This window comes from Lutra lutra, chromosome 13, assembly GCF_902655055.1.
Source record: "Lutra lutra chromosome 13, mLutLut1.2, whole genome shotgun sequence".
Lineage (NCBI taxonomy): Eukaryota > Metazoa > Chordata > Mammalia > Carnivora > Mustelidae > Lutra > Lutra lutra.
The window spans coordinates 92,570,419-92,587,376 of record NC_062290.1 but is presented as its reverse complement, the minus strand read 5'-3'; the positions used below and the strand labels follow the sequence as shown (position 1 = coordinate 92,587,376).

The 16,958-nt window shown below is 60.7% G+C and overlaps 1 protein-coding gene across 2 annotated transcripts in view; it reads right to left on the bottom strand.

Annotated features, from left to right (window-relative positions):
* Positions 1–126: 126 nt before the first annotated feature.
* SEC16A (SEC16 homolog A, endoplasmic reticulum export factor) overlaps positions 127–16,958 on the bottom strand; it is an 84,772-nt gene continuing 67,940 nt past the window's right edge. For both annotated transcript variants that reach the window (XM_047698786.1, XM_047698787.1), the window contains 24 exons: positions 16,424–16,566; positions 15,807–15,868; positions 15,557–15,695; positions 15,005–15,250; positions 13,920–14,017; positions 13,200–13,281; positions 12,878–12,995; positions 12,580–12,691; positions 12,290–12,395; positions 11,566–11,706; positions 10,623–10,736; positions 10,212–10,404; positions 9,400–9,642; positions 8,853–8,935; positions 7,907–8,050; positions 5,887–5,967; positions 5,682–5,738; positions 5,465–5,576; positions 4,937–5,074; positions 4,623–4,717; positions 3,986–4,060; positions 3,494–3,553; positions 2,574–2,633; positions 127–1,760 (listed from right to left, as the gene is read on the bottom strand). In XM_047698786.1, the coding sequence (XP_047554742.1) occupies positions 1,692–1,760; positions 2,574–2,633; positions 3,494–3,553; positions 3,986–4,060; positions 4,623–4,717; positions 4,937–5,074; positions 5,465–5,576; positions 5,682–5,738; positions 5,887–5,967; positions 7,907–8,050; positions 8,853–8,935; positions 9,400–9,642; positions 10,212–10,404; positions 10,623–10,736; positions 11,566–11,706; positions 12,290–12,395; positions 12,580–12,691; positions 12,878–12,995; positions 13,200–13,281; positions 13,920–14,017; positions 15,005–15,250; positions 15,557–15,695; positions 15,807–15,868; positions 16,424–16,566 (2,771 nt within the window). In that variant the 3' untranslated portion in view covers positions 127–1,691. The remainder of the gene's footprint in view (positions 1,761–2,573; positions 2,634–3,493; positions 3,554–3,985; positions 4,061–4,622; positions 4,718–4,936; positions 5,075–5,464; positions 5,577–5,681; positions 5,739–5,886; positions 5,968–7,906; positions 8,051–8,852; positions 8,936–9,399; positions 9,643–10,211; positions 10,405–10,622; positions 10,737–11,565; positions 11,707–12,289; positions 12,396–12,579; positions 12,692–12,877; positions 12,996–13,199; positions 13,282–13,919; positions 14,018–15,004; positions 15,251–15,556; positions 15,696–15,806; positions 15,869–16,423; positions 16,567–16,958) is intronic.

The following is a 16,958-nucleotide window of genomic DNA, read 5'->3' as shown; positions in this document are numbered from 1 at the left end:
GTGGGGGCTCCCCAGCGGACCCACCCGCGCCCAACGCAAAGCCCCTCAAGCTCGCAGCCCCAGGCAGGGGCCATGTCCCCCCCCACCACCACCCACGGTGACCCACAGACAGAAGGAAGCAACTGATGACAGCGCTTGCGAGCGCAAAATACTTTATTTACCAATTTGCAGTGTAACAATTTGCATTTAGGAAAAATAGCAGCTCCCGCCTGGCCTCGCAGGGAGCTTCTTGAATCAAAAGTCGCTGGCAGCCGCTGCGGGCAACGGCGGCAGGCCAGGCAGAGGAAGCCAGGGGCGCGCCGCCAGGAGGGTCTGGGGTCCCAGGAACCCCCCGAGCGCGGACCAAGGGACACAAGAGACTGCTGCCCCGTCAATCAGTCCCGGCCTCTCTCCAAGTGAACAAATGCACCCAGACGTGCGTGTGGGCGACACCATGGGACAACTTCCGTGGCCCTTCTGAGATGACCCAGGGCCCGGGGGGAAACAGGAGGCCTGCACGGATTCCACAGTTAGACCATTTCTGCATTTAGATTTAAGACCCCAAGCAAACTACACTCCCCGGAGGAACCTACAGAAATTATTTTCTAATGATTCTTATAAATACTTAAATCTTTTCTGTAGTCTCTTCAGACCTAACAAGAACGAGAGAGGAATTTTCTGAACAGTCGATGAAGCCGTAAAGCTCGGAGTCCGGGGGTAGGGTCCCCTCAGTGGTTTCGCGCGGCTGGCGGGCCGCACACTACCTGCGGATCTGGTGCGGGAAGAACAGAGCCTCGGACTCAGAGCGTGTGTCAACAGTCCGTTCCGCCCTCTCTTCCAGATGTCACCACCCTGAGAGGACGGCAACCAGGTGAGAGAAAGCAAGGCAACTGGACGGCACCATGAAGACCAGTCAGGACAGAGCACAGTGCCGATGGCGACACAGAGGGCACTGTGGCCCCTCGAGGTGTCTAGTCAGGCTCGTCACAGACTGGAGAAAGCCCCGTCCAACTTGTCACAGTGACAGTTTCAGTAAGGTGGACCAATGGGGGCCAGTCCGCGGGGGGCACAGCCGCAGGGCCGCCCCCCGTGGACGGGCAAAGCCGGGCCCCTGGCTCGCACGGGGCACCAGAGAAGCTGGAAACGTCTTTGCCGCCCGGAGATGCGCTTCGGGGACTCGGGCCTCTCTCGAAAGCTAACCGAATTCTTGCCACCGAGCCCACAGCTCCTCGGGGACTTTGATGCAGAAAGGACCTCCCACGGCCGCCAGGAAGGCGGTGGGGCCTCTCCTGGGTCCAAGGCTTGCTCTTCACTCAGCATTTTAAAGGACCCCGTGGGGGTTGGGGGGCAGGGAAGCACGGTTAGGTTTGCAGAGACACCTGGGTTCCTCAAGAGCGAGATCCTTCTTGCAGCAAAGACGTCTCCAGCCTCACCCGGCACGACGCTCTTCCAGGACAGACAGTTTTACCCTTAAATCACTGTTGGGGAACGGAGGAGCCAAGAGCGCCCGCTCCAGCCAGCACCTTCCAGGGGCTGCACACCTGCCTCGGGCCACCCTTCACAGACGGCGGTGGAAGTACAGGTTCGATCACGTGGCATCACTGCGTGCCCATTCGGGGACGCAGGGACGGTGCAGGCGATCCATCTGAGTTCTTGCTGGAGCAGAATGATGGCTTCAGGGTTCCAGATGCTACTCCAGGGTGAGGACTCTTCTAGCTCAACGCTGGGTACTTCCTCTGGCCAATCCTCCCCATCCTGGAGCCTCCGGAGGGGGCCGAGGCCTGCAGAGAAAAAGAGCGCTGACTTCCGTGTGCCCGAGGCCTCCGAGGCCGGTGGCACCCCGGGAACACCTCGAGACTCGGACGGTGGGGGCGGGACCGTCTACACCGACCCACAGGCAGTCCCCCTGGTAACTGGCCAGGCCAGGACCAAATCGATCGTTCTTAAAGGTGTGTGCTTTGGCCAGGTGGTGAAGCGAGGAGGCTGGCCGCAGCGGTGGCAGCGCGCGGGTGTTTACCTGAGCCTCCTCGCACACCCTGGCTGGAATGTGTGCCAAAGAATTAGTGTAAAATAATGACTACAAGATGGCGGTAACAGGACGGAAAAAAGCACATCCTGGGAGTGAAAAGCAGGTGCACGGTGGCCCGGTTGTAACTTGGGTGGGACGCGGTAGCCCTAAGGTCAGGCTGGTAGGGGGACGAGAGCCAGGTGCAGAGGGAGCAGGCCCGGTCACCCCGGGCAGTGAGGACAGGAGCCGCACCAGGACACCTGGGCTCAGGCGAGCATTTACATCCTAAATGCCAGGACCACCCCGCCCTGGCTCGCCCCAAACTGGCAGCCAGTCTGTCTGCTATGGGCAAAACTGGGCACGGAGAAGAGAGACGGCAGAGGCAGAGAAACGGAAGGGAACGTTCAGCAACGACCCCGAACTGCAGGACGCAGGCTGGCCGGGAGGAGGGCCCAGGCCCGTGCGTGGGAGTCAGAGGCAGACCCGCGGCGCAGTGTGTCAGCAGGAAAGCGCGGGAGCCAGGAGCGGGAAAGGGCCGATCGAGAAGGGTCAGCAGGCGCGGGCCGGGGGCCAGGAGGGCACTGACCTGTGCAAACTGAGTGGGGCTGTAGAAGGGTGCGGCTGCCCCGGGGTGGTCGCTGGGAGCCTGAGAACCACAGAGAGCCATGTCAGCACCGCCGACAGCGCCGTGCTCGCTCCCTTTGTGAACAGACACACTCCTGGGGACCCGCTCCCAGTGCTTCTAAGGGAGCCACAGATGCAGGTGGAGACACTTGTCGCAGCCCTGGACGCAATTACGCCAAGGTCCACGGGAAAATGATGACACGTAAAGCAGCATGCAGAGAGAAATGCCTCGAAACCAGAACATGCAGGGACAAGGAGTGCGCGGCGCCAAGATGTCCCGTTCGTGCTGACATGGGGCAGTTAGCAGACGCTTCTGAGGACTTCAGACCTCGGTGCCCAGCTACGAAAGCCAGTGCTTTAGTGCGCAAAGAAAAAGGTCACACGAAGCCTTCTACTGAGCCAACGGAAGCTCTGTCCCACGATACACACGAAAGATGACGCATTCCTTTATCTCCCGCCCAGACTGGCCGGAGGACAGCTTCCTGCCACGCCCCGCCTGGCCTACAAGACGCCATCTCACACTTGGTCAGAGAACAGAAGTCCCTCCTGCCCCGTGGGCTTCGGAAACCCACTCACACACGGTGAGGCCACGCCGGAGGCTGGCCACGTGGAAAAACCAATCCGGAAAGAAGACTTAACAGATTGCACTCATTCACTAGGCACATCGGGGTCTACATGCCCGTCAGTGCATCAGGACGGCTCCCGACCCCCTGAGGACCTGGGGAGAAAGGAACACTACATCCTCCGGTGTGTGGCGGGTGGGGAGGCAGCGGGTCGCGTTAGTGACACGGCACAGTGGCCAGCCAGCACAGCGCGCTCAGAGGGGACACAAAGGCGACCCAGTTCAACGCGTGTCCAGTGAGAACCGCCAGGCACAGGTACCTGATAAAAATGCTGGCTTACTTCACGTGACAATGAACTCAGTGAACTACAGCGTGAAAGCTACAGGAACACACACAAAACACACACAAATAGAAAATCAGCATGCACGCTGCCGCTCTGAGCAGTCCGTGTAACCCGAGAGCTGCAGGATGCCCTCAGAACCGGGACAGTCAGACGGAGAGGAGCCAGAGTTAGCTTTACAAGGCCTGCCTTCGGGGGCAGCTTTTAGAGAGAAAACACCCCAGCTGGGGGTCCTCGGCGGCCCGGCCGTGCTGAACAGAGCCAGGGGCAGGTGCACTCCAGCCCTGCTCCAGGTGGGGACCCCGGGCAATTCTGCACAGACGAGTGGGACCGTCTGTTGTGCAAACGTGACACCAGGCAGTTTTAAGAAGCTGCTCATCAAGACTCGCTTTTGAAGGAAGCAGCCGAGTGCACGCGAGCGACGTGCCGGGCCGGGCTTCTGGGCAGGTCCTTTTGGTGGGAGGGCCTTACCTCTCCTCTGCAGGAGCCGTCCTCACCGGCGGGTGGGAGCTCGGGGCCAGCAAGTGAAGGGGCAGAGCTGAAGGCCTGCGGGAGGAAGACGACGTGCAGCCCTCCCGCCGGCGGAACCACACGGGAACCCCGCCCCCGCCCAGCCCAGCCCCGAGGCGCTGGGCTCCACGGAAGGCGCTGGTCTGAGCAGATGCAGGGCCCGCCGCTCCGCCGCCCATCTCCAAGGAACATGGATCCCGGGCCCACGACGGCCTGGTCATCCCAACTCGGAGCAGGAAACGGACTTTGAAGCATTACGTGACCCCTTACGTGTTAAGCAGCTCATTAACTGGGGACCCAGGCTCGCAATCCACTGTCCCCCTCAGACACCAGATTCTCCGTGATTTCACACCCCAGTTCCCCAAATTAAAAACCACCTCTCCGACTACGATTTCAGTGAGACAACCACGAGGCCTCGTGCTCACGGTCACACTCCCCATCTCCAGAGGGAGTCTGTTCAGGGCAAAGACACTTCCTACACACACGGACTTGGTCCCCGGGTGCACAATGGGCCTGACACAAAGGTCGGGCCAATCTCCAGGGCAGGGTGTGGGGCAAACCCTCCCCGTCCTCCTGCCCGGCCTGCAGCCCTGCTCACCTGGGGCTCCGAGGCCGGCTCTGCGTTGGCCGGACCGCCCGCAGGCGCCTGCCCTTCCCTGCCGGCCCCCGCTGCAGGTGGGACTTCCTCTGCATCTGTGAAGGGAACAGCGCCGGAAGCTGTCATTCTGTTCAAAACGCCGCTGGCCTGTCGTTTCCCACAGTCCCGCTCGTGGGGGACAGGGAAGGGGGTCCGTGAACGAGCAGATGAGCCCCAGCTCTCTGCACATGGGCCGGGTCACTATTCTTACGGGAGATTAAAGCCAGAGGAGCTCAGGAAAGGGATCAGAGGTCAGAAGGTCCCACACTGCCCACCTGGATTCGGCCCGAACACATGTGCAGGCATCGGGAGCGGGGCCAGGGGGGCGAAAAGCTCCGCAGGAGCCAGCGCCGGCTCACTCCGCTGGGGCCCCCCGGGGTTCAACACATCCACGTAGCGTGCTCTGGCTCCCGCTGTGCCGGGAGAAGTGGCAGATTTGGGTCAGCACCCCAGAGCATCCCGTTCCCCCGGGGTCCCCCTTCCCTGAGCGGGAAGAGCAGACGGGGATGCAGCTCTCCATGAGGCACAGCCCGGCTGCTACCCCGGGGGAGGAGCCCATTCTGTACATTGAGGCTACCAGAGCTGCGCTGCTCGCTAGCAGCTCGGCGGCTGCAGGGCAGGGCTCTCGCGCTCTAGGGACAGTGGGGGGCCCCCCCTGCAGACTCGCCCGAGGAAAACTAGGACCCCCCCTTGCAGACAGACAGACTGCCATCTGCCCTGTACTTCCAGCCCTTAAGCTCCGGCATGTCTGCGGAACAAGCAAGTTCTCAAACCAACTCTAATCTCTGGCTCGACTCTGTTACCTGCTTTCCTAGAGAACATATTCACAGAGGCCCTCGGGGGCCCTCCAGGACCAGGGGGCGCAGCGAGCGGAGCCTTGGGAAGCGAGATGGGTGGGGGCGGCGGAGCCTTCCTCTGTGGAGGGGAAAGCCGGCTCAGAGCCCTGCCTGCGGACCCAGAGCTGCCGGACGGCACGCGGAGCAGGGGCCCAGGCAAGCAGAGCGAGGAACCCAGACGTACCTCCTCCTCTGGCTCGTTTACGTCCACCCACCGGTTCTTCTTTTCATCCCAGACGATCTGCCGCGATCGTGAAAAGTAACGTCAGGAGACAGAGCTGAGGGGAAGCAGCGCCTGCGGCCTCCGGGCCTGGGCGACCGGGCCCCACGCCCATGGGCGACCCCCACGCAGGCGCACGCCCCTTGGGGCCGCGCTGCACAGTGCTTACCGATTTGTTCTTGTCATCCGGCAGGTAAGCTTCTGTCCTCCTTTTCCCAGGCAGCCAGCGGGAGAACCAGGACTCGCCGCTCTAAACATGAAAACCATCAGAACCGCCTCGAGGACACAATGCCGCGTGAGGTGAGCCCAGCACCGAAAGGCCCTGAGGACTGGCTCCCAGGAGACCCCAGAGGAGCCGCACGCACAGATGCGGGAGGGGAGGGGCATGGTGTGCACCGGGGCCGAGGTCCGGTCTGAGAACACAAGTCCCGGAGTCGGGCAGCGGGGGCAGCTAACGCCACAGAACCGTGCCCTTAAAAACGGTTAAAATGGTTAACATCTGAACACGTGCCTTTTGGAGCTTTTCCTGTCTAAATGCCAACGAGTGGCAGGCTCTGGCATCCTCCCAGACTGAGCAGCAGCAAGCAGACCGGCCACGCCCTTGTGGGCCCCGTGGACGGTCCCCCGCCCCGTGGCCTTATGCTGGGAGAACACACGTGTCAGGGACGCTCACTTCCATGCCGGCAGGCCGTGCCTCAGCGGAAACACAGACAAGGAGGCAGCGGGCGTGTGCTCGCAGACCCGCCGCTCTGACCTCCGCAGCGCTCACGACGGGTCAGCGTCCTCTTCTAGCTCAGGCTCACGCATGCTCGGAATCTGATCTGTGTCCCCCTTGTGATGCTAGGCGTCAAGGGGGACCTGGGCGGCTCAGTCTCTCGAGCGCCCAACTCTGCTGTCAGGTCGGGTCACGACCCCAGCCAGGTGGGGTCTGGGATGCGGCCCATGTCAGGCGCTCTGCTTGGTGGGGAGCCGGCTGCTCCCGCACCCTCTGCCCCTCCCCCTGCTTGTGCGCTCGCTGCTCTAATAAATAAACACGAGCTTAAAAAAAAAGACGCTAACAGTTAACTAAACTTCGATTTGCTAAATGGTATGGAAATCAAGAACCAGTCCCGCGTAAACCCACGTGCAGAGTAAAGAGACGGTCTACAGGCTGGGGGACGGCACCGGTGACGCACATGTCACAGAGGACTTGGGGCCAAGACACTCAAGTGGGAGAAGACAAGCCAGCACCACGCAGGAAAACAACACGGGCGGTGACAGGCGCGTGAGAAAGGTGCTCGGCACCCCCGCACGTCAGGGGAGTGAAGCGGAAGCTCCAGGAGGCACCACAACCCCTGCCGAGAGGCTACTGTGGGGCGGCCCGACCACCCTATGTGCGCGGGGACGAGCAATGTCACCAGCCGGGCTGGTGACAAGGAATGACTGGGCCTCTCTGGCTCTGCTGGGGGAAGGTCACTGCGTACAACTGTCCAGGAAAAGAGCCTGGTAGCGCCCCACACTGGACACACAGCGATCCCGGGCCCTAGGCACGCCCTGAGAGGAAGGAGCGGTTTCGCCAACAGGAGACCAAGAGCGCGTGGCTCTTATGTCATCACCATCTAAAAAAAGGCCGGGGCGCCTGGGTGGCTCAGTGGGTCAAGCCTCTGCCTTCAGCAGGTCGTGGTCTCAGGGTCCTGGGATCGAGCCCCGCATCGGGCTCTCTGCTCGGCGGGGAGCCTGCTTCCCCGCCCCCCCTCTGCCTTTCTGCCTGTGATCTCTCGGTCAGGTAAATAAAATCTTTTAAAAAAAAAAAAAAAAGGCCAATGTCTATTACCAAGAAAGAGGAAGTATAAAATTTTAGCAGCTGCGTATAACAGATACCATGACCCGAGGATTTTGAAAGATTAACCGCCTTTACAGGAAGTTATGGGACAAGTCCCAAAGTCTGAAGAGGCCACCGTCTGGGGTGGGTTCTGACAGGCCATGGGGACCCACGGGGCCTCCTGGTCCCGTTCCAACTCTGCTCCGGCCAGTGGTCATACAGGACGTGGACACACGGGCACTCAGGAAGCTTTGCACACTTCAGTGGGTGCTGAGGACACTGGGAACGCCTTGGCCCGCTGCCAGTGTAGGGGAAAGCGGTCTGCGGGAGCTGTCCCTCCTCCCTGGACCCCAGACCCCCACCCTGCTGGAGCCAGGCCATGTCTCACCTTCTTGGGCTCCCTGGTGTCTTTCCTGTTTGCCGGTGCGGGTCTCTTCACTTCTGGAGCAGACGTCGGCGGCTGCAGAGCACTGGAGCTGGCACCCTCCCCCGTCGGGGGCGCCTCGGAGTCCTGGGGCAGGCCGGAGGAGCCCTGTCCCAAGGCAACGCGGGAGCAGGCTCACCCAAGGCACCTCTCTGGGGGCCTTGAAAACCCCTGTGAGCCATGAGAGCAGAGCGGGGGAGGGGAAGGGACAGCAGCCCCTGCCTCCCGCCTGCTCCCCCAAGCAACTGTGTTGGGGTGCACTGGGCACTACTGGGCTGGAAAAAGGGGTTTGACTGTGTGTGTCGAGGGGACGCTGGCTGCAGATGGGGAGGAGGCATGTTAAAACAAAGACTTGTTTTTTTCAGAATACTTATAGCTGAGCGAAGAGCCCGTCTTCCATAAACTCTCACTTTACGTGAGAATATTTTCACGGAAGAACGCCCAACGGAAGTCTAGCCTACGGCAAGCGCCTGTGGCGGCGTGCCCACGGAAGCCCCGGTGTGTGGAGATGCAGCTGTGGGACACACCGCGCAGAAAAGCAGGTGTCCCTCCCCGCTGCGGCCAGAGCAGCCGAGACACGTGGCAAGGATCTCAAGACGGACAGTGAGGTGTCAGGGATCCTACTGCAGAGAGGGGTACAGGACCGGGGAGGCCTCTCCATTTTGCAAAAGTCATCGTCAGCAACGCAGCCTCCAGAGAGGGACTGTCCGTGCGCCACTAAGCGGTCGAGCTCGTCGGGCCTTCCCAGCGACCCCGCGAGCAGCAAGGGCTCTCCGGCCAAGGAGCAACGAGCCACAGCTGTGCGCTCTTCCTGGTTCTCCCGTTACAACTGGAGAATAGCAAGGCTGGGCTTCTAATCAACGCAACTTAAGTAAAACAAAGAGCTTGGGGGAAAAAAGTGGGCAAGTACCAGGTTAGTAAATTTTCCACCGAAACCCTCTTCTCTCAGCTCCAGAAGTGAGCTCCTACCCAGTGCCTCCGGTAGCATCGCCCCTGTCAACAGAAGAGAGGGCCACTGTGGGCTCCGTGTCACCGACACAGGACAGGAGCTGACATGACGTACACGTGACATGGCACAGCTTCTCCCTGGCCGAGGGCCTCCCACCGCGGGGCTCAGAGTCCGAGGCCGGAAAGGTCCTCGGAAACGGTTCTTTCGGAAAGCGGGGTGCACGCGTCACCTTGGTCGAGGGCACAGAGACAGGCAGGCCCACAGCAGGCACGAGAAGCCTCATGGGTCCCGCCCGCCGCCCCCGGACATCTGCTCACGCCTGCACGCCAACACGCAGCTAAGTCCCGGAGGAAGGCAGCACTGACATCCGTGAGCCCTCCAGCCTCAGCACATGCTAACGAACAAAACCTGTGTCAAGTTCAGACAACTGAAGGCTCTTCCACCAACTGCCTCCTTCGACGCCAAACCCCCCAGCTCTGCTCTCGGGCTGGCGCTCCAGCAGGCCTACCTGGGTCCTGGCTCCCGGCCTCCTGGGGCACGTGCTCACTTTCCTGCAGAGTCGGTGCGCAAGGGGGCAGGCCAGGCCCCGTGTACAGAGCCGCAGGCTCACGCCCAGAGGGCTCTGGAAAGCCAAAGGCAGCCGGGGGTCCACAGCTGGGCCCCAGCTCAAGGGGGCCCGTGGCTGGGGGCACCGGGAACAACGGCACCCTGGCGGGGAGGGCCGGCTGGCTGGCGGGGAGCGTCGGCGGAGCTGCACCAAAAGAGCGGGGAATAGAAGCCTGAGGTACTGGCGCGGACTCTGGGCACTCAGGGAAGCAAACAGGAGGCCGTTCAACCCTTTGTCACACGTCCTCTCCCAGGGCCATGTTCTCTCATTACGGGTAAGAGAACAAGTCATCACAGCAAGAGTGCTGACAATGCCAGGTCATCAGTCATTGGGGGAAAAGCAAAACATACGCTTCTTAGGGACAAGGGGAGGACATCATCAAATGTCACGTGGGGCCTGGGGCCTGACTCCCAGCAAGGCCCCAGCACAACCCGGGAGCAGGGGCCTAAAAGAGAGTTCGGAGTTCATGGAGCCCTCCCCACTCCCCTCCTCCCCCTCCAGAGCTCCGCAGGCCCCCGCCCGCTCGGACGGCTGCTTAAGGCGCAGCCGTTAGATGCAACAGGCCCACCGAGGGAACAAGCGTGGGGAGGGGGAAGGGAAGACGCATCCCCTCCGCTCTCCTCAGGCAGGAGGGCAGCGTTCCACTTGCGGAAGCAGCGGTGGCGAGGGGAGGGTGGGGAGGCCTGCGGCTTCTCCAGCAGCTTGGGGCTCACCTGAAGGCAGCAGCCGCACCCCCTGGCCCAGGTGCTCAGCGCTGGGCACAGGTGGCGCCAGCAATGGATTGCCGGCGCCCGGGCCCCCCGGCGGGCCGAGTGCCGGCCCATCACACGGGCCCACCTCAGAGCTCGGGGTGCTGGGACAGCGCTGGGGGAAGGTCCCGTCCCGAATCCACACCGTGGCGCCCTCCTAAGGGAGAGACAGGGCAGGCGTTCCCGACAGCCGGACCCTCACTGGGCCGCGCTTCAGGAGGGCCCTCCCTCTCCCGGGAGCGTGCTGACCAACGCGCACACCCCTCAAGCGTACTCTCTGCCCCTCACACGCACGGCGTGAACACGACGGGCGTGTGAACCACTATGGTCGCAGCGTATCCGACTCCTGGCCCAAGACCGGAAGCGCCCGCGCACCTTGAGCTGCCTGTCCACGCGCTGCAGCTGCGCCAACCAGGCCGGCTCCACGAAGGCCTCCTGCTCGGGCTGCTCTCGGAGCTGCGGGTCAAAGAGCCGCAGCTGGGACGCGATCTGGACACACACGGGGAGGAAAGGGCCCTGTTACTACCTGGTGTGACAAGGGACCGTGTTTTCAAAAGCCACCACCACCCGGAACAAAAGGCATCTTCAGGGTCCGGTCGGAGAGCTCCCGCCACCTAAGGTGTCTGAAGCGTGTGGTGGTGAACCCGGCCCGACACGTCGCTCGCACTACCGAGTCGCCGGAAGGGAATGCGGGACCAGACTGGCTCTGGCAAGCCCAGCGGCTGCTGCCCGTCCCCGATGCCACAGACAGCTTCAGGGATCAAAACGCTGACTAACCCGGGACGTGCACACTGACGGGCCTTGGGGGGTGCGGGGACAGGACGGGGAGGGTGCGGGACGGGGGTGTGGCGAACGCAGGGCCTGAGTAACAGCTGCCGAAGCTGCGGGAACGGGACGCCCCCAAATGTTCTGTGTCCGTCCGCGGACGCCGAGAACTCCCCACAGTAACACACCCTCTCAGCTGTCACGGAAGCGCGTTTCCCAGAACGAAGGTCCTTGGGGGGGGGAGGGTGCACTGGCCACGTGCACCGGCCGCTGACCAGCCTTGTCCCACGCGCGCCTCCCCCGCTCCCGCAGGCCGCGCACACGGCGTCTGTTTTATGGAGCGAGACGTCCTGGACGTGCCGTCCTTCTCCCTTTGAAGCTACAGCCCAGCTTCAGTCGCGGGCTGAGGTCCCCGAAAATTCAAAACACCCACTCCCTGCCCAAGGACGCCTGAATGTCTCAGCTGCTCAAGAAGTCCACAGCATTTACACGGTCACCCCTCAGTGCCCGAGCGCAGGGATCGGCTGCTGCCGGGGCGTCCGAGAACCCGTACCTGAACCAGCTGGCTGATGAGCACGGGCGAGTGCTTGTGCGGCTGCAGCAGGACGCTCTTGGCGATCACCTCGCAGTAGTGGAAGGCCTGCGTGGCCAGCCCCATTTCAGCCAGGCGGCAGGAGTAGATGAACTTGAACACCTGGGACCAGGGGGTGTAGCACCGTTGTCCTGACATGCCTCCCAGCCCCCGTGTCACCCAACAGCCCCGAAGCGGGCGCTACCCCAACGCCCAATGCGCCTCACGTGTGCCCCACGGCCACCCAGCAGCACAGAACCCCTCCCCAGAGGACTTCTCATGAGAGCTGCAACTAAGCTTCTCAGAAACTCCCTCTTCCTCTTTAGCACACTTTGTAGGCTTGTGACACAGGGCTCGTCACCACAGCGCCCTGGCCAGCCAGCAGCTAGCATGGCGGGATAGCCATCCCCACAAACCCTGCACTACAGTGTTTACACCCACATGCCTGCTGGTCACAGAACACCCACCCCACGACCCTGCAAACCGTGCAGAGGAAGCACTGGAAACCAAACACTCGGGAAACGTTTTAAATGCTAAGAAAATCCTCAATTCGATAGGACTTCTCAAGAGGTACAGATCAAAGGACTTCCCAGAATTTCCAAAAACTATCATTTTGGGGGGAAGAGCTCAAAAGCCCTCAACAAACATTTGCTAGCACTGACCGCCCACTCGTTCAAACCGTGGGCCGGCGTGGGCCCCCGCTCACCTGGAAATTGGGGAAGGAGCAGGTCTGCGCCCCGAGAGACTGGGCGTACTCATAGGCTTCTGTCCTCTGAATAGCTTCATTGGTTGCAAACTTTAAAAATGGCAAACTGTTGAAAAAAGAAATAACTTCAGTGTCCAGACAAGGCACCCAGAAGCACGTCACACCACGTGACCAACAGCACGCCACCAAGACGGGAGGCTGCCGCTGCCAGGCGCGTGCGCTGCTTCTGGGTCAGCTCACGGAGGAATGCTTCCTTTCTAAAGGAAAACAAACCCCTCGACGGTCCTCACCTGTGGTTCGATCCAATTAAGACAAGTTTTGTGGTTTTCTTTGTGTAAACCCCCAATTCGATCTGGGCCATGAGGTAGCAGAAGTGCGCGGCATCTAAGAGACCTTTGGAAGCTGAGGAGACATACAGCAGGCCAGGGCTCAGGAGCTCTGAGTTCTCCCAAAAACCTCAACACACGGACAGCAACCACCAGAAGGGCTGCACGAGTGGCAAAACCCCGTGGCCCTCCACACCCCGACAGTGGCTCTCACGCCCGAGCGTGTCAGGCTCCCCAACCTCCATGCCCACGCCTGACCTACCCAGAGTGTCGCCCATGGTGGCCATCGCCCTGGACTCCACATCCACGTTGCTGCTCAGATTGGACAAAACCATAGCGAGATGAGGCCTCCAATCACCCCACTTCTCGTCTCCACAACACTGAGGTCAGAAAATAGCCAAACAAACAAACCCTTATCCTCAGAAGGGAGCGCCACTTTCATCTCGTCACAGGTGAGATCCAAGAGTACAGCGCGGAGCCGGGACAAGAGAAAGTGCGGGCCTTGTGGCCCAGGAGGCCAGCTCTCATGAGAGTGAGCCGGGAAGCCAGGCCACAGGGACCCTGGGGAGCCCCTGTTCACTGACCGTGGACGCAGCAGGCATCCGCCCTGACATCAGCTGGTACACTGTCTGCAAAGGGTCATTGATTGGAAGACTGTTGGCAAACCTAGGCAGACACGAGGAGAGAAAAAGCTAAGTTGGCCCTGTTTTTTATTAAACTTTCTTTTTTTTTTTTTTTTAAAGATTTTATTTATTTATTTGACAGAGATCACAAGTAGGCAGAGAGGCAGGCAGAGAAAGAGGAGGAAGCAGGCTCCCCACGGAGCATAGAGCTCGATGTGGGGTTCGATCCCAGGACCCTGAGATCATGACCTGAGCTGAAGGCAGAAGCTTAACCCACTGAGCCACCCTGGTGCCCCAGTTGACTCTGTTTAAATGACAAACAGAAACAAGGCCGGTTTCATTTTGGTCTTTTGATGACTGTCGGGGGCCTGACCCAGGCACAGTGTACAAAAAGCCCAGCATTTCAACAAATGAATTGAGAAAGACTAAAGAATTCATGGTGGTTTCACAGAGTGTAGAAAACTCTGTGGTAAAAAATGTTTACAAGGCCCTCAGCAGTACAACCACAGGGAAGAGGGTCCAGCATGCCCACACCAGTGTGACAGCAGCCCGGTGCAGGGGACCCGCCCCAGCTTTCCAAGACAAGCCCTGCAGGTCACGGTGCTTCCAAGAGCTGACCAGGCAGCGCGACTAGGCCAGCAGGACGTGCCCAGAAATAGTCTACACAGCAAGATTCTCTACCTGGTCATAACGCGGGCGTGTGTCCGGCTGTCCATCTTACTTGCAAGCAGCAGAGCGTGACCCCATAAGGCGTTTTTCATCGCAGACTCTAAAGCATCCTGCAAAGCATGTCAGTGGTTACCCACGTCCCCAGACCTTCAGTGACATGCACAAGCAGAAGCCACACCCGGGGGTCATCACGCATGGTGGGCGGCAGGGGCAAGGGACCGGAGCGCACTGAAGGAGTGCGTGAGTCACAGGCCCGCCAACACACGCGCCCGGTTCAGACACGAAGCAGCAGCCCGCTTTTCCCAATCTGCCCGAGCTGGAAAGTCGCTGCGGCCCCGAGTCTGCGAAGGCCCGTGCTGCTGGGTCGGCTGCCCGCAGCCAGCGTCCGGAGCAAGCACCCGGACGAGGAACAAGGACAGGCGAGCAGCGGTCCTGCTGCCTCCAACTGTGCCCTCCACGATGACCACCTCCACACGGATGGAGCCTTTACTAACACGGCCCCCCCAAGTCCAGAATCATCTAGGGTAGCACTCAGAGGACAGCGTCTTCACAGAGATGGACGGCTTACAGCAGAGGGAAACGTTGAGCAAAGCTGACAGATCCCACAGCTCCGATCCGTTGTAAAACGCCCACATGAAAACGGTTTATTTACCAAATACAAGCTTTCCAGCTGCCATCACGAGATCAAAGTACCAAGAACTCTGGGCCCACAAGACCCCAGCCGCCAGAGCACAGGCGTGGCCCTCGCTCCGGGCTGCACGATCTTGGGGAGCTTCCCTCCGTGGCCAGGGCTTGGCGCTGGGCCACTGTGGGGCACCCCCCCAGCACCTGCACCGCTGAGGTGACAGCGAGGGTATGCCTAACCGTGCGAGAACGGTTTGACTTCAGTCCGCGCGTGAGTCTGTCCGAGACGTGTACACAGCACAGGCGAGTCTCCGACCCTGGCAACCCTCGGAAGACGGCTCTGCTGCAGGAGCGGACACACCAGACTCCACAGACACTAGCCCCGGGTCGCAGTCAAGGTGCCACCGCTCCCGAGAGCAGGACCGCACACGCTAGGGCCCACCTGGGGACCCCAGGGGCTCGCGGCCACTCACTTTCTTGCGGCCGTACAGCAGCAGCTCCCGGAACCTCTCCGTCTCCTTCTCGAGGGTGTTGCTGCTGGCAGTCTGGTTGTCGGTGAGGAATGAGAGCTGGGCCTCCCCGGACTCCTCCTCCTCTACCTGTTCCACAGCCTCGTTAGTAAAATCAATCAGGTTGGCTTCGTTGGGTGACTTTCCGGGAAGCCACACGGTTTTGTGGTCTCGTAACAAAAGCTCGGCGAGGTCTGTTCCCACCACGGTCTGCAGGGGCCACAGGGGCAGAAGGAGATCAAAGCGCTTCACTCCACACAGGACTTCCTGTGGCGGGGGGTGGGGGTGGGGGCTGGTCCAGGTCAGGTGAGGCCCTGAACAGGACTCCTCAGGTGAGCACCCTCCCCTCAACTCCACGTCCCGGGGCGTAGCCAGGAGCAGGAGGGACAGACCGCAGATGACCGGACAGAGGTGGACCCGAACCTCCCTTCACCCCAAACCCCACACCCTGGAATTCCACTTCCCCAAAGCACCACGAGGACAGTCTCCCCGAGCGAGTCGCCAACGGAAACGTACCCCGTTCTGTCTGCACAAGAGAACAATGAAATTCCAAAGGAGACTCGCAGACTCCTTGTCAATTAAACTCTGGTTCTGCAAACAGTTTGTAGCTTTGCTCTGTGCGAAATTAATAACATCCGCTTTATGGGTGTCATCCCTGCAAGAAGGACACACGCCCCGTGAGCAGAGACACCCACGTCTGCGAGGCAGGCCCAGCGCAGCAGCCGCCTCCGCGCGGACGCCAAGGACGCTTCTGCGGGGAACGTACTTGCCGAGCGGGCCCGGGAATGAGCGCAGCTCCTCCTGCTCTGGCGTGTGCTGCAGCAAGGTCTGAGGCGGGCGGAGGGGTGCAGAGAGAGAGCAGCTCGCAGCGGGTAGGCGCACAGCGACGCCCGCCCGTGCCCGCCGGCTGCACTGGCTAAGTTCCCGGTGCCGTCCCTGCCCGCCCCCCGAAGGTATGGGCCTGTCTGCTGTCCCACCGTGATTTTCAAACTCTCTCTGAAGCACTTAGAACCAGGTCTCCCCTCCAACGGGGGCAGGGCCCTCACGTGTGCTCAGAAGAGGCCTGCCAGGGCCACGGAACAGGGCCCCCCACCCCACCTGCCACCAGATCACAAAGCTCCTCTACCCATGACCAAAAGCCACGAGATGAACACAAGCAGGGTCCTCCCTGCCAAGCCAGAGACATGAATAAAGACAAAACAAATCTGCAGTGGAACTAAGTCGAAGGTGACCCCCGCCAGGTGCTCAGCGTCCCGCCTCTGACAGCAGGAACTGCCCAGCACAACACAACCACCACGAACCAGACTCGGGGGAAAAGAGCATCTTCCAAGGTCACTTCCTCAGAGCACAGTCCCGTGACGCAGCTTCCACTCACGTAATTACCTCCATGCTGTGAATTTCAACCAGTGCAGGCTGTCCTTCCGAGGGCAGATTTGGGATCACTTTGATGAGCTGACCCCCAGGCCCGAACCTGGCACAGACGTGAGGCACTGAGAACTTCTCCGGAGAAGTTGGTCTCGACGGAGCTACGTTTAAATAAAGTGAGAAAGAATCAGCTTGACACTTTCTACTGCTTTTGGACCAATTCGACAGTACAGCTTTTCCAGGTGCCCATACGGCTGGCACCCCAGGTTGGACTGATGACAACCTGCCTTTCAACCGCAAGGCGATAATTATGAAACATCCCATCAAAAAGGAGCACTTAGGGGGCGCCTGGGTGGCTCCGTGGGTTAAGCCGCTGCCTTCGGCTCAGGTCATGATCTCAGGGTCCTGGGATCGAGCCCCGCATCGGGCTCTCTGCTCAGCAGGGAGCCTGCTTCCCCCTCTCTCTGCCTGACTCTCTGCCTACTTGTGATCTCTGTCAGAAGAGTAAATAAAATCTTAAAAAAAAAAAAAAAAAGGAGCACTCAGGTGTGTG